At 46.1% G+C, this 26034-nt stretch overlaps 1 protein-coding gene across 4 annotated transcripts in view; it reads left to right on the top strand.

Annotated features, from left to right (window-relative positions):
* WDR44 (WD repeat domain 44) overlaps positions 1-26034 on the top strand; it is a 1281409-nt gene that overhangs the window by 1009752 nt on the left and 245623 nt on the right. For all 4 annotated transcript variants that reach the window (XM_069612853.1, XM_069612855.1, XM_069612854.1 and 1 more), the window contains one exon: positions 6014-6130. In XM_069612853.1, the coding sequence (XP_069468954.1) occupies positions 6014-6130 (117 nt within the window). The remainder of the gene's footprint in view (positions 1-6013; positions 6131-26034) is intronic.

Here is a 26034-nt window from a genome sequence, read left to right as displayed (position 1 = left end):
GGACCACAAGGAAGCAGGTTGTGAAATCTGCCTTGGTTTCTCCAAGTGCACCGTCGGGGATCATCACAGTAGGTTGGCGGCATGGCTCAATGCTAAGGCTTCTGCCCCGTGTGGCAAGCAGGGGCATGCCTCACCCAGGACGGCTGGTCCGAAGAGCGGGCTTCTAAGTCCTTTGAGGGTGCTCCATCCATGGGTTCCCAATACAAAGCCTAGCACTGTGATGGGCAGGGCGCATTCATCTTTGCCATCTGCCTCCATCTCCAGTCATCGTACCAGCTCCTCCTCGAAGAGGAAATCGGATAACCCAGGGAAGCTGCGGGAGAAGCCAGAGAAGGCCACAGTGCAGTGAAAGGTATCCAACCTGCCCCTGAAGGCCCAGGTGGCCCAGACAAAGTCATCCTCTATGATTGAGCTGGTGGCAGCTGCCCTGTCCAAGGCAAAAGGGGGATGACAGCGGGAATGCTGATGAATACAACATGGGCGTTGGGCCCAGCAAGCCTATCCACCCCCCAACCCCCGACACCTCCCAAGGACGTATTGCTGGACATCCTTTCAACTCTCCACACACTGGTATTCGAGATTCAGAAGAGGATGCCAACGACGGCCCCGGTGGCTCCGGGCCCGCCACTGTCGAAGAGAAAACTCCTTCCTACGCTGCCTCATCAACTGCCACACATGCCCTCCCCTCTAGGGATACGAGGACAGACACAGTGACTACGGACACTGACGATGGCTGTGTTTCTTGGCCGCTGAGGGATTCTTCCCCAGACAAAGTGGGGTTTTACCACACCATGGTCGCCTGCGCGTCTGAGCTCTTCCAGCTGATGCCAGAAGAGACCAAGAAGGAAGGTTTCGTATACCAGCGACGTGAGGCCAAGAGGAAGACCATTCTGGCGGTGCCTCTACTGGACATTTGGGATGAATGCCTGGACCTGATGAGAAACACGGCCTTAGCCCTGGCGAAGAGGCAGCGAGCTGGAAAAGAAATACCAGGTGCTGGAGTCCGCACCCAAGTGCTTGCGGCTACAGCCCTCCCTGACTTCAAATACCCTCATCTTCAGCCACTGTTCCCCCAGATAGCGAGGGGAAGAAGTTGGATGCTGTGGGTAGGAAAGTGATTTACTCAGCGGTGACGACAGTCAAGGCAGCGAATGCGCTTGCAATCCTGGCCAGATACGACAGGGAGCTGTGGTATTAGATGGCCCTGCTGCTGGAATTTCTCCTTGACAAGTGGTTTGAGGTGCTTGAGATACTCCAGGAGGGCGAGGTGGCATCGGACCATGCCATTACCGTGGCCCTGGACATTGCGGACACAGGGTTCTGTAAATGGGGAATGGTGTCTGCCTCCATCGTTGAGGCTGATTGAAAGCCACCAACTTTAGTCAGGAAGTCCAGACAAGGGTTCTGGACATGCCCTTCGATGGGGACAACCTCTTTGGGAAGGCCGTTGATGAATTATTGCAAGCCATCAATACTGACATGGAAACGGCCCAGGCCCTCGCCAAGCTTTAGCAACATAGTCTGTCCTTTTCGTGCTTCAGGAGGAAAATCAGGCAGGTTGTCGAAGGGTTTTGGTGGGGGGGGGTCGTCTTCGTACCGCCAGCCCTCCCGTTCCATAACCCAGGAGGCCTACAGAGGCCGTTGCAAAGCTTTTAGAGGTGGCCGTCATCGATGTGGCTCCCAAGGCGGCACATGGTCCCCGAAGCAAGATTGAACCGGCCAGGACGTCGGGGCCCCCACCCCTGTTGCAGGCAGGCAGGCCGGCTGGCTTCGTCAGCGAGTGGGAAAAGATCGCTACTGACCGATGGGTGCTACACGCTCTCGCCCACAGACACACTCTAGAATTCCTGCAGACGTGTCCGCGGATACCACTGGTGGCCCGACAAGGGCAACACAACCCTCAGCTCCTGCAGGAAGTATGCGCCATGATAAGAAAAGGGGCGATAGAGCTATTTCCAAAGCTAATCTGGGGTTGCGGAGTTTACTCCAGATACTACTTGGTAAAAAAGAAGGCTGGGGGCTTGAGGCCCATTCCCAACCTGCGGCGCCTGAACAATTACCTCAAGTCCCAGAAATTCAGGATGGTCACATTGCAGCACGTGCTCGGCCAACTGGAGGAAGGAGACTTCTTGTTGTCGCTGGATCTGGAGGACGCATACTTCCACTTCCCCATTCACGAGAAGCATCGCAAGTTCCTACGCTTCGTCGTACAAGGAAAGCACTACCAATTCAAGGCCCTTCCCTTCGGACTGAACTCGGCGCCCAGGGTGTTTACAAAGTGCCTGGCACCAGTGGTGGCTCATCTGCGTCTACAAGGGATTCATGTGTATCCGTACCTCGACAAATGGCTCATCTGGGCAAAGTCAAGGGAGGTAGTCGTCGAACACATGGAAAGGACCGTCCGGCTGCTGACGAGTCAGGGGTTCTCTGTGAACTATCCAAAGTCCTGCTTGATTCCATCGCAGAACGTGCTGTTCCTGGGGGCCAGGCTCAACACGTTCTCCTGCCTGGCAGCCCCCTCGGAAGAAAGGATAGCGGCCATGCTGGGCAAGGTGCAGCAGCTGTTGGAACTGAAGACCGCCACAGTGTGGATCATCAAGTCGCTGCTCGGCATGATGTTGTGCATTTCTTGAATTTTTTAATGTTATTGTTTTTATTAGCTCTTTGTGGTTTTCACAAAAAAACCTTATAACCAGTGTATTCACATCCTGTTTTACAATTTTCCATCATACCAATATGTTAATGCAACCTGTTAAAACCATAATGTCTCCATAGCGGGTTCATCTTGTTTCTAGACAATCATCGAACTTTACTGACGAGCGTCTAGACTCTCTTCATATTTTTCTTAGTCTACAATTTTTTCGAAGGTTATTCTTAGTAGCTTTACTAGAGCTAGTCAAGCTAATTCGTTCTCCTCTCAGCAGCTCCAGCCACCATTTACATTGGTAAATGGTGGCCAAAGTACATTTTCTTTGTGGATGTAATCACTCAGCTGTAGTGCCATTCTTTTTTCTGACATTTTCCTCAAAACAGGGCGAAAGTTCTTTGTATCCTCATGGTCAAGATTGCTCTTTTTTAATAATGCAGTGATACCTGTATTTTCAGTAAATCAGGAAAATTCCCTCTAAGAGAAGAAACTGTAATCTGAAATGGCACATCCAGTGCTTTTGCAGATCCTTTCTTGACCGTCTTTGCTGGCATTGAATAATTTGCAAAGAAGGTCTACTTCAAGGTATTTATCATACTCCGGAATGCGTCCAATGTCGGAAGACGGAAACAATCCAAAGTTAAACTTGATGATTTTCTATCTACAAGACTATAATCATTTACTGATTGGTCCCCGAACTCTGATGAGTTCAACCCTTTCCACAAAATAAGTATTGAAGTGTTCACTTAACTCTTTTTGCTTCTTTAATCCTCTTCCTCTCTGAAAGTGCAGTTTTTAACTCCTTGAATGCTCATCTCTTTGCAAATAGGACAAGCATACTCGTCGTTAGCACTTAAGGGGTTAAAGTGGACAGATTCGCTTCTGATCTAGAAAGATGTTAGATCTTTTCATATTTACATATAAGGACTTCATTAGCATTTAGGCGAGATGTATACCACGTTATGTTTTTAGTATGATCCCTTTAGTTTCTAAAGAGATAACCTCATCTAAGGCATTGTTAAATATTTCATGATAGAATGATAGATTAATTGGTTGAAAAGGAAACTTTTAAAAGTTGAGATCTTAAAACAAGGATTTCCTCCAACTTGGATAAGAGAGGAGACGTTTTGAATATTCTAGCCGGTCTTTTTTGTTGACCATTGTATAAAATTGTAATGTCAGTATAGAGAACATAATTTAAAAATGATCAGATGGGGGGAACATAGAGTATGAAGCGGCACTGTTTGTGGATGATAACCTGTTATATTTTACTAAGCCGCAACAACCTGTGCCTGGAGTGCTTAAACTGTTGCAAGCATTTGGAAAGGCATTAGGTGTTAAACTTAATATGGCCAAGTCAGTGGGAATGCCACTTGTGAATGCCTTGAAGGCATTGAGAAATGCGCAGATTCAGGCCACGAAAAGTAGGATTAGGTACTTGGGTATTTACATCACAAGGTTGTTAGAAGATGTATACGAGGACAATTACCCCGGCTTATGGGCAAATATTAAGAAAGATCTAGGAAGATGGGACAAGCTGATGTTATGACGAGGGAAGGCCGACAGTCATTAAAATGAACCTCCTACCGAGATTGCTCTTTGTGTATCAAATGTTGCGGTTGATATCAAGGCTTTTTTTGAAGATGCCAAAGTTTCTATGGCAAGGGAAACACCCTAATATAGTGTGTACAACATTGATCCGAGGCAAGGAGGGAAGAAAGAGTGGGCCTTCCTAACCTGGAAATTTACTATATGCCGGCTGAATTAAGGGTTTTGGCTGATGGGGCTAGTTAGAGGAAAAGATATGGAGGCAGATTTGTACAGGTACGTGGAAGGCGTTGCTCTCCATGTAATACAAGATGCACAGTTATCACCTACTGAACAGGTGGCAATATGCTCCACAGACACTGGCTAAAATGTATGGGTTTAATCCTACATGCTGGAGAGGTTGTGGGGAAACATGGATACTCTAGCATATGTGGTGGACATGTCCCATGACACAGACATACTGGAAGGAAGTGTTGGGGTGGATAAAGGGATTAGATGGGATAGTGAGACTTGTAACCATTATTAATGCTATTCAGGGTGGTGGTAAACAATGGCAGGATTGACATGCTAAGGCGTATGCCACTGACCCTGTTAGCAGCAAGGGCATGCCGAACTATACATTGGAAGAGGCCACGACTCCACTCGCTCAACGAATGGGCAAAAGAGGCTAAAGATATATATGATGTGGAAAACTTGAGGCCATGTATCAGGAACGCCGTCATTGATTGGTCATGAATGGCTAGCCTTTCTAGAGAAATATAGGAAATGAGGCCAGCAACTGGAGGAGCAACGTAGGAAGGGTAGTTTATGGTGTGTTCGTAACGGATGGGGCACCATAAACTGTGGAACCGCATGGAGAGGGAAGGAGCTGGGAGTAGATAATCATGGGTTTTTTGGTGTTTCTAGCAAGTTTTACTGACTGCGGCACACTAGGTAAGCTAGGGGAATACTTTCACTGGGCGTGTGGGAAATTACCAATATTACTGGGGAACAGTGCTGGTTAACAGTGCTGCTTTAATACTCCTTCCCAGCCTGTATTCTCAAAGTTCAGGAAGTTGCAAACTCACAACATTGTATCTGCGGTTTTGTAGAGTTCACTGCTGTTGTTGCAAACTGTCGGAGAAGATTACTTTGATATCCAGAGGCGGGGAAATGATATTTAAACAATCATTATTTCCAGTGAGTGCAGAGAATCCTTCCCCCTTAAACGGAAAACCTCTTCGCCCAATGTTATGGATGTGGTTCTACTCAGTGTGAGCTTGGGGCTCTTAGTTGGAGATGGGGTATACAAAGTTTGCTCTGCCAGGTTCTCTGAAGGGGGTTGGCCAGAAGCAGAGCTGTAAGGACTTGGTTGCCTTACCGACCAGAGGAGTTGGTACCGTCTGGATTTCCATGAATGGTCTGAAGGGCTGCACTGGGATTGAACCACTCCCGCCCCACCCCCACGCCCCCCCACCCGACATGTGGTGGGGAAAAAAGTAGAGTGACACATGAATCCTCCTTATGCCACCCCCAGGTCCAACATCCATTTGCTCAGCATGGCACCCATCCTCAGAGTGTTTAACTTTTTGTTCTCTTGAACCAGGCAGGTGACATAGTCACAGTGCACTAAGATAAGATCTTCAGTATAAGAACAGTGTATCCTTTGTGTAACCATCCACACATGTTTCACCTATTTTGTGCCTGATGGGAGATTTGTTGGAATGGCTGCCAGGTGAATGCATTGTACCCATGTTGTAGAGGCAGTTTTAGGTAATGGAAGAGAAACTAGACTTAACCTAACTGTACCAATAACTTAAGCTGTTTCCTATTTTCCAGATGAGCAGTGGAGCTGATGATACAGACACAGATGATAAAAATGCACCATTCCGACAGATTCCATTTTGCAAATACAAAGGACATACTGCGGATCTACTTGATTTATCATGGTCTAAAGTAAGTCCTTTTTTTCCCTCTTATTGTATCTTTCTGTCTGGATTCCGCTATAATATTTGAGAAAAGGGTATTACTTTACTTGCATAAAATGGGCAATGCATATTTGTGCAGCTATAAACGATGGAACTTGTGCTCTTGTATTTGAATGAATAGCTCAGTTGTTTGGCTCCCTCTCTGTAGGAGTTCATAATCTTGTGTACACACCATGATGGGTCTCTAAATTCAAGTAGCTGAAAATGTGTAATTTGTCCTTGGCCTCTGTCATATAGCCCTTACGAGATTCACAAAGTCCATTGTGGCGAGCTCGCCAGATTCTCCTGCCATCTCGTCACTTATGTTTCAGAGTTGAGACATGAAAAATACATGTTAAGGGTTTATGTATACAAGCGCTCAATGAAAAATCAAATGCTGGTGTGTTTACCAAAAAAAACTAAAGATGTCTGTATGCTAAAAGCCGTTAAAAGTAATGTGCTTGGTTGTAGTTTCAAGTGTCCATGTCTGAAGTGAGGGTTAAGGCCAATGGAGTTCCTAACTAAGGGATTCAAAAGAACAACCACTTCTACTGTCAAAGGGAATCCTTAGTAAATTGTTGGAGGATTCAAAGTTCATAGACAAACCAAAATCTATGGTATCAACAAGTCCAAAGGTGCTTGCAGGGTTCCCAAACAAAAGTCTCTACAACAATTCTTCTCTCCTCAAGTAGGGCATCTTTCCTCTGCCAGGTGTCTCCAAAAGGAGAGTGGCCTGGTATGTTCCCTTCCTCCAGTTCTTGGGAGATCCTCTGCTACAGACAAACTGCTTTCAGACAGCATGTTATTTTGAGAGTCTACTAGACCTATCTCCTAGCCCTCTTTCGTTGATTCTCCCCGGGTGGCAGTATTAGAGTTTCTAGTCTCCTGGCTGTTAGGAAATCGCTTCCCAGAGTTTGGCCTAGGCAGTGTTTGATGAAGCTCACCCGCTTTTCCCTTCAGTGATCTTACTCGGGTCCTCGTCCGTTCTCACTTTTCAGAAGTACTCCTCCCTGTTATTCGCAATCTGAAAAATCAGTATGGCTTACATCACACTGACAATCTGATAGGCAAAATTAAAACTGAACTGCTTGAGTTCCGTGACCTAACGGAAAGGGAAATGCACTACGTTATTAAACCCTTAGTGGCTCACAGATATGGTGACGCATATAGAACAGGTAGAGCTCTAGCCTGTACCATAAGGACTAGTACTAATGGCATGATAACTGGGATTCAAGCGCAGGCTGATGTGATCCATAGAGAGACGGTAGCAAATTAAGAGGTGATGGCTTGAAGGTTTCGAATACATCTTACCTCTGGCTTTGCTCTGGACAACCCTCCAGACCATCATTCTTCGCCTGCCAAGCCATTACGAAAAGGCAAAAGACCATATGCAAATCAGGCTTGGTCCCACTCCCAACTGGGAAGTCCACCCCGAACTTGTAGGTCACATCCCTTCAGCACGAGACCATAAGCATCCCCAAACATGTTTCGGCTGTCATGATCTCTGCTTCCAAAAGGTCAGGGTTTTCCCAACTCCCTTGGAACCAGATCACCGTTAAGAATAGATATCCGTTACCTTTGATCCCTGAACTCCTGGACCAAGTCAGAAAAGCATGCATATATACAAAGCTGGATCTTAGAGGAGCTTACCACTTGGTACGAGTAAAAGAGGGCGATGAATGGAAGACGGCCTTCCACACCAAGTATGGGCTATTTGAATATCAGGTCATGCCCTTCGGACTTTGCAATGCCCGGGCCGCCTTTCAATATTTTATGAACGATGTCCTCAGAGAGCTCATAGATGTGTGTGTTGTTGTTTACATTGACGACATCCTCGTTTATTCTTCATCGGAATCTGAACATCGGAAACACGTGAAAATGGTCCTCGAAAGATTGCGTCAACACAAACTTTTCGCTAAGTTGGAAAAATGTGTTTTCAACGTGACTGAAGTTGAATTCTTGGGATTCATATTATCACCTGGCGGAGTGCGTATGGATTCAAAGAAGGTCGATGCAGTTCTCAAATGGCCATCACCATCCTCCGTAAAAGGTGTGCAAAGCATGTTAGGCTTCGCTAACTTTTACCGCAGGTTTATCCCCGAATTCTCTCGAATAGTCCAGCCCATCACTGCCTTGTTAAAGAAAAACAAACGTTTTGAATGGTCTACCGAGGCGGAACAGGCTTTCCAGGATTTGAAGACTAAATTTATCTCTGCACCAATCTTAAAACACCCTCGCCCCGAACTCCCCTACATCGTGGAAACTGATGCTTCAAGCCTTGCCATGGGGGCAGTTCTATCACAAAAGGACCCGGTAACCAATCAGTTGCATCCCGTGGCATTTTGGTCCCGCAAATTCTCACCACCTGAAATCAATTACACGATTACTGACAAGGAACTTCTGGCTATCAAGTCTGCCTTTAGGCTTGGCGGCATTATCTGCTGGGGGCCCGACACACCGTTACTGTGATTACGGATCACCGAAACCTGCAATATTTGAAAACCGCAAAAGCCCAATCCTCTAGACAACTCCGTTGGGCATTATTCTTTGCCGAGTTTGACTTCATAATTACCTATCGACCTGGTACAAAGAACGGTAAAGCTGATGCCCTTTCTCGGATGGGAGTGGAAGAACACTTGATCAACCCTACACCTGTACCAATCATTCCCGAACAAAGAATTCTGGGTGTAATCGCCACAGAATCCATAGAGGAAGTTAAGTATAAAGCCAGGCAACCTGTAACTCCAGCAGACATACAGAATTGGCATCTGCAGGGAAAGGACTTTGCAGTAAAGGACAACTTATTGTATTTCCAAGAACGATTATACCTACCCAGCACAGATTTACAGAAAAAAGTAATCTCTTGTTATCACGATTCTTTAATGGAAGGACATCCCGGTATGGCCAAGACCTCAGAAAAGACCAAGCGCTACTTCTGGTGGCCGTCTTGGAAAAAAGATATCAGAGACTTTATAATGTCCTGTGGAGTATGCGCCCAAAACAAGAGTCAAAAGGAAAGACCAGCAGGCCTCTTACGCCCTATTGACATCCCACCTCGCCCTTGGCATATGCTTTCTATGGACTTCATCACCGATCTACCTCCATGCTCCGGATACAATACGATTCTAGTAATCGTGGACTTATTCTCCAAGATGGCGCATTTCATTCCGCTCAAAGGCTTACCAACAGCAGCAACTCTGGCCCGAGAATTTCTCGAAAACATCGTCCGACTGCACGGTTTTCCTTCGGTTCTAATTTCGGATCGAGGTAGTCAATTTATTTCTCATTTTTGGCGAAGTTGCTGTCGGTCGGCTCAAATTGATGTGAGACTATCGACCAGTCACCACCCTCAGACCGACGGACAAACCGAGAGGACCAATCAAACTCTGGAACAGTATTTACGCTGCATGCTGCAACAAACTGAAAAAACTTGGAAAGACATCCTTTGGATAGCCGAATATGCCTAAAATAACTCTGTCCATTCGGGAACTGGGAAAACCCCGTTTTTTCTTTTGTACGGCAGTCACCCTCGAACCTCGGAGTTGGATCCCCTCCAAGATCTTGAAACACCAGCAGTAGACTACCTGCATTCTACAATCACCCAAGCCTTTAAGGAAGCTGTTTCTCACCTTCAAAGGGCTAAAGAACAATACAAGAAAGGAGCAGATCAACATCGGAAGGAAGCCCCTCAATATCAAGTAGGGGATCAAGTCTGGCTATCCACCAAATATCTACCTCTAAAAGGGCCACGCACATTCAACCCAAGATACCTTGGTCCCTATTCCATCACTACCATAGTAAACCCAGTAGCGGTCAAGTTAGACTTGCCCCCGCACATGAAGATACATCCGGTCTTCCACGTCTCTCTATTAAAACCCGTGCAACCTCAAACCCGACTAACTAAATCTCCAAAACCTATCCTAGTTGATGGAGAACTCGAGTTTGAAGTCAAAAGCATTCTGCACTCCAAGATCTCCAAATCTAAACTATTTTACCTAATTGACTGGAAAGGCTACGGCCCCCAAGAGAGATCCTGGGAACCTGCTGAATTATGTCCACGCTCCTCGCCTAATCAAAAGATTTCACCGAACATTTCCTGACAAGCCAAAACCCCCGGAGAAGCCCGGTTTGGGAGGGGCCTTGAGGGGGGGTACTGTCATGATCTCTGCTTCCAAAAGGTCAGGGTTTTCCCAACTCCCTTGGAAGCAGATCCATAACCCAGGTTCCGAGTGCCAACCAGTCCCAATTGGGACCTTTTGGACCCAGTCCTGGCGCCAGTGGCACCAGGCTCATAAATATGCCCAGTCCCAGCGCTGGAAGCGCCGGGCTCATAATGCTTGGGTGGACTTACCTGCAGCAGACCATGCTGCTTACTTGCCTGCCAGTTGAGCCTCTGATCCTCTTCTGTTTGGAACTACTTTTCCTGTTGGGTGGGGCAGGAGCCACTCCCTAGATTCAGAACACTGGAACTCTTCTGGAAAGCAGGAACTCTTTTCTTACCTAGGCGTGGCTGTGGAAGGAGACATCTAAGCACTACAGGAGGCTATTTAAACCACACCCGATGGATGAATCTTGCTTTGCGTTATTCTGCATCCTCTGCAGCAGAACGCTCATCGTGTCTTCTGCATCTGATCCTGGGCCTAAGGAAAAAGGCTTACCATCCTGAATCCAGTCTTCAGCAACACCTATAAAGACAAGAAAGAACAGGTTAGCATTACGGTCTTCAGTGACAGCTCTTCACTTACCTGGTCCATCGGCTGTCACCAACGCCTCGCGCTGCATTCCGGCATCTGAAAGACAAAGGCTTACCTACTCTTCGTGCGCTCCGGAGGTCTTCACACTGCATTCCGGCATCTGAAAGACAAAAGCTTACTAACTCTTTGCACGCTCCGGAGGCCTTCGGCGCTGCATCCCACATCTGAAAGACAAAACAAGGTGCGTTTAAAGACATTGGGGAACTTTAATACTCACGTGCCATTAGTCCTTTCCACATCTAACCCAGTGGGTATTCCGGCACCCTGCAGCCGCTCCGAACTTATACCTGCAAAATAAAAAGACAGTTAGAGCGCATCGTGAAGCAGGCAACTAGCGCTTACTTACGTGCTTCCAGGCGCTTCTGTTCATCACACGGGCTCCATCTTCAACTCACTTCAGCCCGTCATCCGCCATCGCCGGAACCCTGCAAAACAAGAAACATCATTACTAAAGACTTTAAAGACATTAGAATTACTCGAAACTTACCGTTCGTGCAGTAAACGACGGACAGCAGTCCTCTGAAGTCAAGAGGCCTGCTCCCCTTATCCAGTGAAGAAACTGTTTTCAGCACCCTGCCCCGAGGCAGATGGAGAGCACGGCGTTCACTTACCTAAGGTGAGAGCGTTAACCTTTGGGGTTCTACAGGAGAAGAGAAAGGGAAGAAGAGAGAGACATTCAATAACCCAGTTCCTTAATCCCATATTTTCTATCTGCATACATCTTACCCTTCGAGTCAAACATACAGTGCACAGAGGTCCAGCCCAAAGAGCCAGCCGTGTGTTACACGTCACCTTTGAAGATACGGTATACGCCCAGTCAAGACCGGCGCCTCTACGGGAATCAGGTGAGCGTTACATCGTCCTTATTGGGACTCATCAGTGATGAGTAGCTTGGGTCTCTAGGCCCAGCAGACACGGGACCGACGTCTGGGTATACCCGTCCCACAATAGAGACAACACCTCTATATCTGATGCCTTCGCAGGGTTCTATGACGCTTTGATTTCAAACCTGATAGCGCTTCTGAAATTGGGGCATATCTAGCCGTTATAGACTTAGCACCCCTCTCTGTGGAAGCAGCGGTGTCACTGAATGCTCTATTCATGGTGGAAGAGATTACAGTGGCAAGCACAGACCTTCCATCTGGTAAGGCCCCTGGCTCTGATGGTTTGGTCGCAGGAATTTTATAAGGAATACAAGCATTCCCTTTAGCCACTTCTTTTACAGGTATGCAATTGATCCTTGGAATGTGGCGTATGACCTCCCACGTTATGTGAAGCAATTATCACGGTTCTACTTAAACCAAATAAGCCATCAGTGTTTGGGCTCTTACCATCCATTGTCTCTTATTAATACAGATGCCAAGGTCTTTGCCAGGCTTCTGGTGAGTAGACTGATGCAAATCTGATTCATCCAGACCAGGCAGGCTTCGTCACCACTAGGTCGACGGCATTGAATTGAGACAGCTGTTCAGTATTCTGTCAAAAATTGATCCTTAGGTGAACCCTGTTACCGCAACCTTTAATAAGAGAAGGCATTCAACTCCGTTTCCTGGGATTTCTTGTTCTCAGTGCTGGAGTCCGACCGACTAGGGCCTTTCTTTATTAACTGTGTCTGGTTATTATATTTCTCCACAAAGTGGAAGATATGAGTGAATGGCATGTTGTCATCTATAATATAATTGGGAAGGGGTATGAGACGGGGTTGTCCTCTACCCACCCTCCTTTTTGCCTCATGTTCTGAATCCCTAGCGGAACTTATCCGCACAAGGCACAGAAATAGGGGGCTGCGCATAACTGGCCCATCAGACAATCGTATCCTTATACGTAGATGATGCTTTACTCCATGTTCGTGATCCAGACCTAAACCTCGGCTTCTTACTGTAAGAAATACAGGGCCTTCCTCTGTACTTGTGGGTATCGCATAAAAAAGGTCCAAATCAGCACTGTTACCCCAGATGGTGAACACAAGCCCACCCTGTGATATGATGGGGTTCCTATGGACTCCAGAGAATATTACTTACTTGGGATTCGGGTATCCAAATCCTCCAGGTCTCTATATGCGGATAATCTTGCTGCTGATCACCTGTCACTAAATTGGTCTTTTGCTCTAGACTACCACTTTATCTGTATGGCTTTCTTTTGAAGATATTGGTGTTCCCTAAACTCCTTTATTATTTTACTAACTTACCAGTTGGGCATTCTTCAACACGATCGGATCTATTGCTTCAAAATTCGTTTGGGCTGTGGAATTACAGGATGGCTTGTGCAGACATGGTTAAACCTTACGACGAGGGAGGCCTGTTGGCCCCTGATTTTGAGTTGTAGTTGTTGGTTGCCCAAACACAATATGCGGCGCACTGGTATGCAGCATCTCCTGCCCACCAGCATGTGGAGATAGAAGCATTCTGCACAAGACCACTGAACCTGTGCCAAAGCATAAATTAGTTTTCAAAAATTGATTTGCAGAATTTACTAATAATCTTTTTGGTGATTAGCAAACAAACTTATTTTATTAGCAATTTTGTACACATTTTAAATGTCACCATAATTATTTGTACCCCAAGACACAACATTAGCAAGAATACAGCATTTCTATGTACCGCTGAAATTACACAGTGCAATGAGTGTCTGTAAAATGTAAAGGTTCGTTAAAGGCTGTGTGTGGCTGGGCCATGCAGTCAATGTTGCACAGTGAGGTGTCCTTCGTATTGTTAACAAGACATCAATTAAAGACTCAATAGTGTGTGCGTTTATTTTATTATCAAGTTAAATATAGCTAGTGTTTGGCATAAACAGTCACAAGCAACTTTACTGCTTGGTTTAAAAGTGGGGAAAACATTTTAAAAAGACTGCAAAACAAAGATGTGTCTTGAGTCATGCTTGGTGTGTATCTGTTCTTTTTGGGAGAGCTAGGCCTTAAGTCATCATCTGCACCACCAGGACGTCTAGATTTCATGCTAAAAAATAAATCAACAGACTTTTCAGATTTGAACTTTGCACGAGAAGGGCCCTGCTTCTTAATACGAATGAGTGTTTCAACTGTCTCTTCTGACAGGGATGCCCTCCAGTCGATTTTAACTTTGTTCATGCAGGAAAAGCAGAATTCTACGACTGAATTGGACACAGGGAAACCCCTCGAGGTTTTGTGGGATGTATTGACCCACTCCGCTATCCTATGCAGCATCACGTTGCTAGTTATGGTGCAAGAAACAGCAACAATGGCGGCAAAACTCTTGTGTGAGCCAAAAACCTACAAAAACCACTTTTCTCAAACACACAAAAAGATGGATGCACAACCTGCCACCCATGGTGCATGTGTGGTGGAATAGAGCACACACTGCAGAAAATGTGCCAGTGGGCTCCATGGCCAGCAAACAGGATGCAGAGGGAGACACAACACTTTGCAAGTGAAGCTCCAAAATGTGGCTCTAAATGACATTTGTTTCGTTGCTAAAAACTCCAAAATGTCTATACACAACACTTCTCAACATTCAAAATCTTGCTTGGCGCTAAAATTCATGTAATCTAATGAAGCATGGTGAATATACGAAGTCCTAAATGTGAAGAGCAAAACATTTCCTCAGAAAAACTGGATTATCTGTGAATGAAAGCTTCTGTCAGATGAGCTCCTTATGAAATGTCAAAGTATCTAAACTAAAAGTCTGCCGGATTAGCAAACATAAAAGGATTGTTGCTAAAAAGAATATAGATATCGGTTGTGTTTTTGATCCCACAGATGTAAAGCTAAGAAAGAAATGTATTTGTTATTTGGTGCAACAAGTTTGGTTTCTGTTGGATTTTAAGAAATTAAGAATAAATTAACCTGGCTGAGCTGCAAGGAGTGGAAAAACAGGTCTCTCCCAAGGGGAGGAAAATCCTCTCAGCAGAAACTCACTGGTAGATGATAATCATGGGTTACGCCAGACTTTTGTCTACCGAAAGAGAAGGGACAATGGCAGATCCTCCAGCCCAGGAAACAGACGTGTGAAAGGGTCATAAACTGCTCCTGGAAGGAATTCCCCAAGGGAAGGGGCTGCTCCTGGACTCCAGGGGGAGTCAAAGGGGCGGACAATTTAATTCCCCAAGGGAAGGGGCTGCTCCTGGACTCCAGGGAGAGTCAAAGGGGCGGACAATTTGCTGTTAAGAATGAACAATTTTTAGAGACTCATAACTGGTTATTCAAAGTGGTAAAAAATATAAAATGTTGTTAGTCTAATTTTTGGCTGCACGTTTCAAGAGGCGGTAGAACTGTGTAACATATTCTGGACAGGAACGGCAATAAATGCGGTTTTATGTGAACTGTATTAATGCTAGAATTGTGAAAATGTACACACATCCCTATGGTAAATACAAACATTTGTGGAAATTTGCAGAAAGTTTGGAAAATGTGTTCATGGTGAAAAGGACAAAATTCTGTATAAAGGTGAAACAAGATCCCACAGCTGCTGGATTTTGATGAACAGATGCTACATAAAATATGGAATCTTTGTGTGTGATTTGTGTAGAGGTGACCAATGTAGAAATATATATTTAGGATAAAATCCGATATTGGTACTAGTGGCTAAGGGGAGGTTTTTAAGGACTATAAAGCTAAACCATAAATGTGACGACATCCGGCCTTTATCCAATCACCCAGATGCAAGACGGAGATGAGGTCCTGATCCAATCCCAGTACACAGGGGCAAGCTTAGTTAAGCCGGCCCATACACCCCTTTTGTGATGTAAGCTGTCCCTATTTATCCTTTCAAATGACACCACATAAGGACTGACTCACTGATTCACTCACTTTCCTGATTCTGGCGAAGCACTCTGATCCAGCATTCTACATCCAGCCTTTAACGTCCTTCCATATCCAGATGCCAAGAACCTTGCCAAGCAGTAGAGAACTATTGATTTTCAGCAAGGCCTAAATGCTCAAACGTATTCTCACAACCCAGTGGAGCGCTGTGGTGTGGGAAAGCCTTCTGAACTAGCATCCTAAACTATCAGGCTTGCTACCACAAGGCTTGCCTGGTGAACTCGCTATCCCGCTGTTTTGAAATACCCAGAAACAAGAAGGGCAGATCCTGTGCAAATCCGGTGACCGGCCTAGCTGATCCTGTCCCGCGCCTGATGTGCTGTCCTTCCTTGATAGACCCAATCCAATGACCAGAACTGACGGTCCAATTTAATTACAAAGGACTGTAAGTATGAATAGGAAGAACAGTGACCCATAATATATCTGCATTGTATGATCCCAATCTCAAACCCATCCCATCTTTAATTCAGAACCGTAGTATTGTTAGAACTATCCTTGCACTGACTTTTCTCTCATCTGTGTTACTAAATCATAACTTCCCATTGAGTTGATTAAGAAAAGTAATTCCCAAACCAAACAAACTAGTATCACGCATGAAGAGTTATGAGCGGCCGTGAATAACTGATTCCTGTGTGCCATTCTCTTTTGCGTAGTCCTTAATATAGTATAAGAAAACCTATGTCATTTTTAAACCTGAATTTCTGCTTTCCTTTCTCGCGCCTATTTTGCAAAAAGTCTTACTAAAACCTCTATAACTCCCTCAGTATTGGATAGAAGCGAAATTTCAACTCCTACTTGTACCTAACATCCTTAGCTATACATAGAACAGTGCAATTGACACGTTATAGCCAAAATCGCATAAGGAAAAGTTTGCCGCGATTTGACATTCTGAAAGGTTTTACATGTGTGAATTAGCTTTAAATTATTTCCTACTTTGAGATTTCAAATGTGTTCTTCTGGCTAAATCATTGCTTGCGATTGTGTGCATCGGTTCAAAGTGTCTCCCATAGAAATGTATAATAATTTAAGCATTTTTTTAACCACATTTTGATGTTTTTGCTCAGCCAATTTCAAAGCCATTCTGACAGTTGGAAAGTCAATTCCGTTTTTTCTCTTGTGTGTAAAGGGGGAAGGTGGGAGTGATATTCTGTTTGATTTGTGTTATTCCTGAGTACCTGCTCTCTCCTCAAATCTATTTAAATTGCCTATTGGTGGGTTGAGGGGTGTTGCAGGGTAACCCCTAACCATAGCGCTATCTGTTCCAAACCAACCCAAAAGTATTCTTTCTCTGTTGCATTTGCTTTTGTGCTCATTATTTGATTCCTAGTGCATTAAAGATATTATTCAGTCATCTGTCACCCCATTGGTGATTGTTGTTACCTATTAAAATATATTGTGATTAAATTCTAAATACATAAATATTTACCTTTGCAAACTAGCCTGATTCCTGGTTCAGTGTGACCAGGGGGGAAGGGGGCGGTGTCTCAGGAGAAGGGTGTAATATGAGTAGTATATCGTTAAGAATACTGAACTTATAGATAAAAATAAATAAGGGTTTCATTTGAACACTACATGCTGGGCGAGACGTGGGTGTGTGCCGGATTAAAATCACTTACAGTTTGAGCTTCACAAAGTGGATGTGTGAGCATGTAGGAGTAAGAGTTGGACATAAGGGAGGCATGTTGATTGGCAGAGATCTTTATTAAAAGTAAACATGGGGGGGTGAAATCCTAACTCACTCGAGGAGTGGATTCCCTGCCTAAAAAAAAAAAAGAACTAATAAAACTGTCTGTGTCAGCATGTCCAACTCAAAGTCCACTTTCCTGTGTCCAAATCCGAATCTATCTCTCACAAGCTAAACTCAAATAAAAGTGAAAAGGTAAAAAAAAGGTCTCTTGGCTGTCTACTTGCAGCCCTGCTTCGCAGTTCAAATGTAAAGTTCCAAAGGTGTGGAAAACAAAATTCATGAAGTTCAATGATTTGACTCCCTTCCCCCTGAGTCTTTTCACATTCTCTCAAACTGTAGAGGGTCTCAGACCCAGCTCCCAGGTAACGCGACGAAGATCATCAGTCTGCATGCTTTTTCCAAGCTGTGTTGATGGTCCCAGACCCTATTTCTAATACCCACTTGGTTTACTCTACTGCCAAAGGGTATGTTCAGTGTCTCTCAATCTTTGTTATATGAATTCTCAATGACCCACAGCCTTGGTTCACTCTCCTGCCAAGATCTGTTCCATTCACAATTAGCAGTTCCTATTCTCGTTCCTCACTGTTGAGGATGTGTTTTCCCCAAATCTGGTCCCAGACCCCATTCACCTGGTTGCCTTTCCACACTGCATGTTCCAAATATTCACGGTTTGTTCTTTCTCTGTCCATGTGTCTCACTTACAGATGCAATGTTTATACCCTTGTTTGCTGTTTGGGATGTGCTTCCCCAATATAGGTCCCCAACCCTATTCTGGTTATCACATACCCTAGGCTGAGCCACCCTAGTATCTGCAGGGTTTTGGCTGTTGCCGTCGGATTGTATGCGTGTCTCCCGGGATCCTCTGTGGCTTTGTCAGCATGCCAGAACCTTCTCTGGTCTTCCGCGGGTCTCCCCAGCTGCTCAGCGGTAACCTGTTGGCACTCTGGCGTTTACGTCTGCCAACGAGAGTCTGCTTTCCCCTTCGGTATGCATTCTGCTTTGTGAAGCTTCTGCAGTCTCTCTCCTGGATGTCATCGGCCTTCTGAGTCTGCTCTCATTCGTATCACCTGCTGTGCTCTTGGCCCACGCAAAAATGCTGAAGACACCATGGTTCTCTTCCCTCTGTGGTTTTGAACCGCAGCTGACCAGCCGGAGTTCTTGAATGACTAGGCCATTGCTGTTGGTTCTCACTACAAGTAATCTTAATCGATCTTTGAATCTTCCTCATCCCAGTAATATTACCAATGACCTTAGATATCGTTCTAGTATCAATGGTCTCTACTTGGGGTGGGTAATAGAAATACGTGGTGGTTTCAGAAATTAGGTAAGGCGAAGTTTGATAAGGGGAGGTAGGAGGGTCAAAAGGTACTACATTCTCCCACAATTGCCACTGTCTTCAATGGGGGTTTACCTCCCCATGCGACCCACCTGCTGAGCACCACCCCCAGGGAGCATCTCAGGATTGGCCCAACCTCCCTTGTTTAATGGGTAGGGGACTACCCCATCAAACGCAGTGAAAAACTCTCAGGATTCGTCATAGGTGTGTGAGAAACCTCAAGGTTTCTCACCTGCTAGTCCCTGGGGATCTGTCATCCAAGTGGCCAGGACACGGCCATCGCTTTTGGATCTAGTTCCTGTGGGTGGACCAGTGCGGGAGGATCACCTGGGTGAGGGGTCTTCGGGCAGTGGGACACTGGATGGTGAGACACGGTGTTCCCTTCCCTGTAACACCTTTACCCCATTTTAGCAGGTAGGATACTTGGGAACTCAACTCTCCCCCCCCCCCTTTCACAACAAGAACACTTTCTCACGGACAGCTTGCTATGAGAGTAAAGGGGCTAACACTTGGGCTGTATACTGGACATGTCCCAATACAATGGTCACTATAAACCAGAGAAAGGAGTGTTGCTCTGCCAAGGGTTTTAAAACAGATGGGTTAATTCAATTTGATAACCTCTTTTTGCCAACCCTCCATCTAACTAAAATACAGGCATTTACTGACCATTACGCACACCTGACTTCCATTACACTTCCCCACACAGATAAAAGGTAGAGCACACTCTGAGGGAGCCAAAGCATACGAGGAAGCAGCAGTTTCAAGATGGCAGTTTAACACGAGGAAAAAGATGGTGAAACAGAAGGGGCTTAAAAGGAGGGAAGGGCCCTTGACCTTTTCGACAAGGAACCGTTACTTTCACAAAACCTCAAGAATAGAAAGCGTAAGACAAGGAAACACAGCTGAAGAATCCTGCATTGTGTGCCGGAGGTACTCGGGACCCTCCCGCGTCGATATTCAAGGCAGGGAGAATTGCCTGCTGCTGTGGTACTGTCCTTGGCTCCCACAACAAAGCAGCGCCAGTGAAATCAGCACAGCCAGTGTGTTGGGGAGGCCAATACAAGGCGGGTCTGTGTTGAAGCCAAGTTTGCAAGCGGAAACATTGTATGGTGAGCGCTGAAGCTCACCATACAATGTTGTGTATAAAATGCATGTGATAACCAACGCAAGTAAAATTGAACAACAGATGAGAGATTGAACTTTGAAACCAAGATACAATACCTTTGACAGAGTGGTCCGGCACCACGTCAGTGCTCATTCAAAGGTCTCTGTAAGGTATCCAATTGAGAGTTGACAAAGGTGAAAGAGTGGCAAAGAACTGTGCATCGAAGTGGTCCTGCAACAAGTCAAAAACATTTTGTGCACAATCGAATGTCTTCGATGTTGATACTGGCAAGAAAATTGATGACAAAGTAGCCGAAGTTGGTCTGAGCCCGAACGAGGAAGATCAGTTGAAAGTTTTTGGTTAAAGCATGTTTGTTAAATTGAATTAAATATCGTCCGAGCCCGATGGAGGGAGACTGATTGATCATTGTGTTAAAGGGGATCTGAGCCCGGCAGAGGGGGTCTGAGGTGAATAGTGAATCACCTGAGAAATGGAGTATGTGTGAAATACTGAGAGGAAAATAACTTGTCGCCTCAGGCCCTCTGAAAGAAGAGACTTTGAAAGGCAGAGAGACTTGGGCACAGAATACCCTGATGCTAGTGTTTGAACTGCGCCCTCATGCTAGAGAAGCCAGAGACTGTGCTAAACTCAAGTGTGCCGCCTTGTCCCGTGCAGAAAACATGGGGAAGGGAGGCCAACGGCCTGAATATCCTGACATATAATTTCTTGAACACTTCTTTGTAATAACATTGTTTCCCACACTATTTGTATTTAAAGGTAAGGATTGGCAATAGGTTTTTTAGTATAGGCCCTTATGTTTTGGCAAGACACCACTAGGAAATATTTTGAAGTTCAATAAACACCCTTCAACTGTGGTCACATGTGTCTGTTTTACTGTTGATACAATGCTTTCCTTACAGGTGCCATTGAGACTTGCCTGTTTCACCCAGATCTCTTTTGGTGGCAGTTTACGTAGGCTGTTAGCAAATACTTTAAACTCTTGCCACTGAGACAGAATTGTTCCTGGACTTTCTACTGAAAAACTGCAGTCAACAATTGAATCAGAAAAATGTTCTGCCACTCTTAACAATTTAATTATTTACATATTTTGCCATAATCTTGTGTCTAACACCTTTGAACAGTTATAGATAATGTCGTCATTAAAAGACAATCTATCGTCACAGGATTGTTCAATGTTTGTGACCTATTTTGTATACTGTTGCTTTAACTTTTTTCAGAATCTGCGTACTCAAATGTGTTAGTTGAACCCCACGAAAGGAAACGGAGTCGCAGGTTCCAGACAAAAATCTATTGGCCTCACTTGTAAGAGTATCAAGCTCACTTCCTACCACGGCAGTCTCTCCCTTTAAGGCTTGTAGTTATGTTTCAATAGAAATAGAGCTAATGAGTTCTGGCATTTCAATCACTTCATTTTGAAGTTGAAGAGGTTGCAGCATCTGGTAAAAGTGAAAAGTGTTTTTTTAAAAAAGTGCAGTGTTAAAAGCTGCAATACTTCCTTGGCTATTGCCTGGTCATTGCTTGGATCAGCTGTCATACTTTCAAAATGTACACGAACAACGGGGAAAGATTTATTCAGGGCCTGAGTAGCAAGTAACGAACGGTGGTCGGTCAAAAGGCCGAAAAAAATCTCGAATAACAAAAATCCCGAAAAAAAAGGCCGAAAAAAAAATATATTTTTTTTTAATGTATTTTTTTGGGTCAGGTAAGTAAAAAAAAGGGGTAAAATAAAAAAAAATAGAAAAAAGGGGGGTTGGGGGGAACCCCCCATTTCGGAAAAAAAAGTCATAAAAAAAATTCGATATTTTTTTTTCAGCCTTTTTTTCGAGATTTATTAATTCGGTATTATGACCATAAACCGCAAGTAACGTATGTCCCACCCAACGGATCCCATGAGATTGCCTAGGTTTCGCATCAGACTGTTCCATGGCTAATCAGAGAATGCAATTCATGCAAACTTTTGGGGCTTTTTATAAAACAATTGCATTAGCACGTTGGATGCATGACTAAAGTAAGTTTTATCGAATGCATTCTTCACTGCCAATTCAAAGTGGTGAGAAAAATAATGGGCAGACTCCAGCCATTTAATGTCTTGCCTGAGCAGTGCAACAACACCTCGTTTCACAACCAAATTAATAGCTTTCCCTTTGGCCCCAAAACCCACCATTTTCTTTAAGGAGAGCCCTGCTTCCTTAAGGGCTTCCAATAGGTGTTTTGAATGGATTTTGTCCTCCAACGTATTCCACATCTTTGACATGCAATGTGTACAGCTGTGTACTTCGGACATTGTTCAGCAGAGGGCATCCTGCGTCGAGGACGTTGGGTCGCGGTCCCTCGAAGCAAAGGCAAAGTCACTGGATTTTATGAATGGGATGCACAGCGCCCGTAGCCTCAGTTCTGTTTTTTCCGCAAATGGTTTGCTTCACAGACTTGTCGCACCTCCTGTATTCCTCGTGAATGTCTTCTTCAACCCCTCCGACTCCGCGGTCTGGCTTTAAGACTTGCCGGGACTGCAAGTCTAAGATGTCGATTACGGACCCGCATCGCACTTGTTTGTGGTGTTTGTGTGAGAGTCATGACACCGACGACTGTTCCAAATGCCATTTGCTGACTACTAAGGCCTTGCAGGAGCGTTAAGGGGAAGTTACAGGTAGATAGGGGTTCTAAACCCAGTAAGTCCTTCAAAATGCTAATGGTTGTCCACCGACGATTGGAGGGAGCGACTCTCCTCTTCGGAAGAAGTCCCGCGGATCTCGGTCCCGGAGTGGTTCCCGCCATTTGTCCTCATCTCGGCATTCTGGGAAACGCCATCACCGGTCGCCTTCCCTGTCCTGCTTGGAGGATGGTGCCACGAGGAAAGTGGCTTGCCCTACTAAGTCCTCAGTGCCGGAGGAATGGGCGGACTTCAGGGAGCAGATGCTGGCGATTTTCCAATCCCAGGGCACAGTTCCGTCTGTGTCTTTGGAAGAAGCCGGCTGGGAACGGTCTTAGTCTGTGGCTCGTGCGCCTTTGGGCTCGGGTCCTCAGCATGATTCTCATCGGGAACCTTTGAGGTCCCGTTCGGACAAGGTTCAGGGTGATCGCCAGAGGCATGCTGATTCCAGATCTCGGTCTTCGCCCCTGCCGAAACCGAAGAAATCCGGCAAGGGCTCAAGGTCGGCTCAGTCTCCGCCATGTCCTTCGGATACGGATGTCGAAGAGTTGCCTTCACACCAGCCCTTGGCATCGTCGACGCCGAAGCCGTCGGCGCTCTTAATGCTTTCGGGGCTTTTTGGCCAGAATTTGCTGATGGAGGTCCCTGGTACTGTGCATCCTCTGAGGAAAGCTACTTCCAAGTCTGCGAGGCCTTTAAGGGATTCCAGACCCTCTTCTGTCCCGACGCAGGAATTATTTCTCCCTCTGGATGACATCAAAGAGGATGAGGAGCGGTTGGATTTGGAATTTGACCCTGTTGAGCTTGATGTGGCTCCTGTCTTTTCCAGGGACAGTCAATTGGAAGAGTTACATCAATCTCTTCATGATGCCAGTGGCTTGGACACTTCTCCGGAGGTGGAGTTTGGCAGGCCTGAGCCTGGCGCTCATGCTGAGTCATCCTATAGGAGACTTACGGCTAGGGTCACTGAGAATCTTGGTTGGTCTAGTCCTCCGGAAGCTTTTGTCCAGGATGACGTAACAGATATTTTGGATCAAGGTTCGTCCTCTGACCCAGTGTTAGCTTTTCATTTGACGTGCAGAAAAGGGTGGCGGCTGCTTGGCAGTCACCGGAATCTCTTCCGGCAGTTAACAAGTCGTAACAAATACTGCCCTTCCAGTAGCGACCCCAGTTACCTTTCCTCCCACCCCACTCCAGAGAACTTGGTGTTTCAGGCAACTACGGCTACCCTACCATCCCTCCTGATAGGGACGACAAACGCGTTGACGGTTGCGCATGCTAGGTGTTTTCTGCGGGGAGTATGGCACTGAAGTCTGCCAACTCCACACTATGTGGAATTGTGTTTTTCTAGCGGCTGAGCATATTCCCGAAGTGAAAGAAAGGGATGGGTTCCTTGCTCTCGTGCAGGATGGCAAGGACGCCATGTGTGAATCCCTTCAGTCAGGATTCGACACGGCCGACAGTGTTAGCCGGCACCTGGCTGCGAGCACAGTTATATGCAGATTTACGTGGTTGCAAAAAAGTCGGGTTTTGCTCCGGAAGTGCAAACCCATCTTTTGAACATGCCCTTTGATGGCGCGCATTTGTTTGGCAGCAAGGCTGACGAGAGCCTTGAGAGGTTGCAGACCTCAAAAGCTGCGGCTAAATCTTTGTGTGTCAACCTCCAATTTTTATTTTGTCATAGGGGACAGCAGTGGAGGGGAGGTTCCTTTCGTTGCTACTCCTCTTTTGGAAGGACGAGAGGAACTGCCAGTCAAAGGGGTCAACGAAGAAGTACCCGTGGTGGTCAGAGAAATAGGGGTGCCAAAGCCGCTCAGGCAACTGCCTCTTTGCCTTCAGGCGCTGCCGCAGCCGCTCCTAAATAACCATGAGGCCATGTTCCATTGTTCAGTGGTTGGGGGCAGACTGTCTCAGCATCTCGAAGAATGGCAAGCTTTTACTTCGGGCGTGTGGGTTCTGGATACAATAGCCCACAGCTACTGCCTTCCCTTCCTAAAGCGGCCTCACGACAATCCACCGGGGACTGTCTCTTTGAAGCTTCCGGATCCGCTCCTTGTGCAGGAAATCTTGACCCTGCTGGAGAACGGCGCTATAGAACTGGTGCCTGTGGCAGAGAGGAACAAGGGATGGTATTCCCCATATTTTTTGATACCAAAGAAATACGGGGGATTGTGACCCATCATGGACTTGCGTTGGTTGAACAAACTTCTCAAAAGGGACAAGTTCAAGATGGTCACTCTTTCTTAGGTCCTCCAGGCCCTTCGACTTCAGGATTGGTTGGTGTCTCTGGACCTACAGAATGCTTACTTGCATGTGCCGATTCATCCAAAGCACAGAAAGTACCTGGGATTTGCGGCTGGCAGCACGCACTTTCAGTTTCGGGTCCTGCCATTCGGATTGACCTCCACCCGAGGTCTTCACCAAGCTAATGGTGGTGGTGGCTGCGTATCTCATGCGAGGGGGGGGGGTGTTCATGTCTACCCCTTCCTGGACGACTAGCTAATCCGCGCGCGTTCTCCTGAGCAAGCGAGTGATCATCTCAGTCTCACCTGCCGCTGCCTCCACAAGCTGGGCTTCTCCCTCAATTTCGAGAAGTCACATCTGACACCTTCTCAACAGCTCCAGTACATCGGAGCTGTGTTGGACAGGTCCTTAGGGAAGTGCTCGCCTCATGTCGACGATTTGACCGCCAGCGGTCGTTGGTCTCAGTCGGAGTCCAAACTCCACATCAACCTGTTGGAGCTGAGGGCCATCAGGCTGACCCTGAAGGCTTTTATGACGGACAACAAAGTGGCCAAGCATTACCTCAACAAAAAAGTGGGGGTAGGGTCACTCCTGTTGTGCAGAGAGGCGATGCAGCTCTGTTTGTGGGCTATCCAGCAGGGAATAGCACTCTCTGCAGTTCATCTGGCTGGAGAGGAGAATGCAGTGGCGGACGCTCTGAGAAGGCAGAGCATGGTCTCTCACAAATGGGAGTTGGCCCAGGAAGTCCTTCTGGAGATCTTTGCCCTTTGGGGAACCCCACAAGTGGATCTCTTCATGACCAGTGGCAACTTTGGACTTTGGGGTCGAGTTCTCCATCCAGAGGTCAAGAGTGTCAACCTTCACGCTTGGTATCTGAAAGGTTGAGATATAATGTTTGGGACCTCCCGGATGACGTGATGGAGGTGGTGCTTTTGGCCACGCGGCCAGCAACCAAATGCCTGTACCGTTGCCGTATGTTTTGCGACTGGTGCAGAGGACTCAATGTCGATCCTTTTCAGTGTTCCATTCCCATGGTTCTGTCTTTCTTGCTTTCTTTGGACCACAGTGGTCTTCAAGTAGGTACCATTAAAGGTTACCTGGTGGCGCTGTCTATCTCCAAGCGCTCGTCTGAGGAATGTTCATATTTTAAGATTTCTTTGATTTCCCAATTTCTATAAGGGCTCACTAATGTGTTCCTGCCGTCCCTGTTTCAGGTGCCGGTTTGGGTTCTGAATTTGGTCTTGAAATTCCAGATGGGTGCTCCATTTGAACCTTTGCACTCTTGTCCTTTGAGACTG

This window comes from Ambystoma mexicanum, chromosome 5p (genome assembly GCF_040938575.1).
Source record: "Ambystoma mexicanum isolate Mex_15411 chromosome 5p, UKY_AmexF1_1, whole genome shotgun sequence".
Taxonomy (NCBI): Eukaryota; Metazoa; Chordata; class Amphibia; order Caudata; family Ambystomatidae; genus Ambystoma; species Ambystoma mexicanum.
This window is presented reverse-complemented; position numbering and strand designations above follow the sequence as displayed.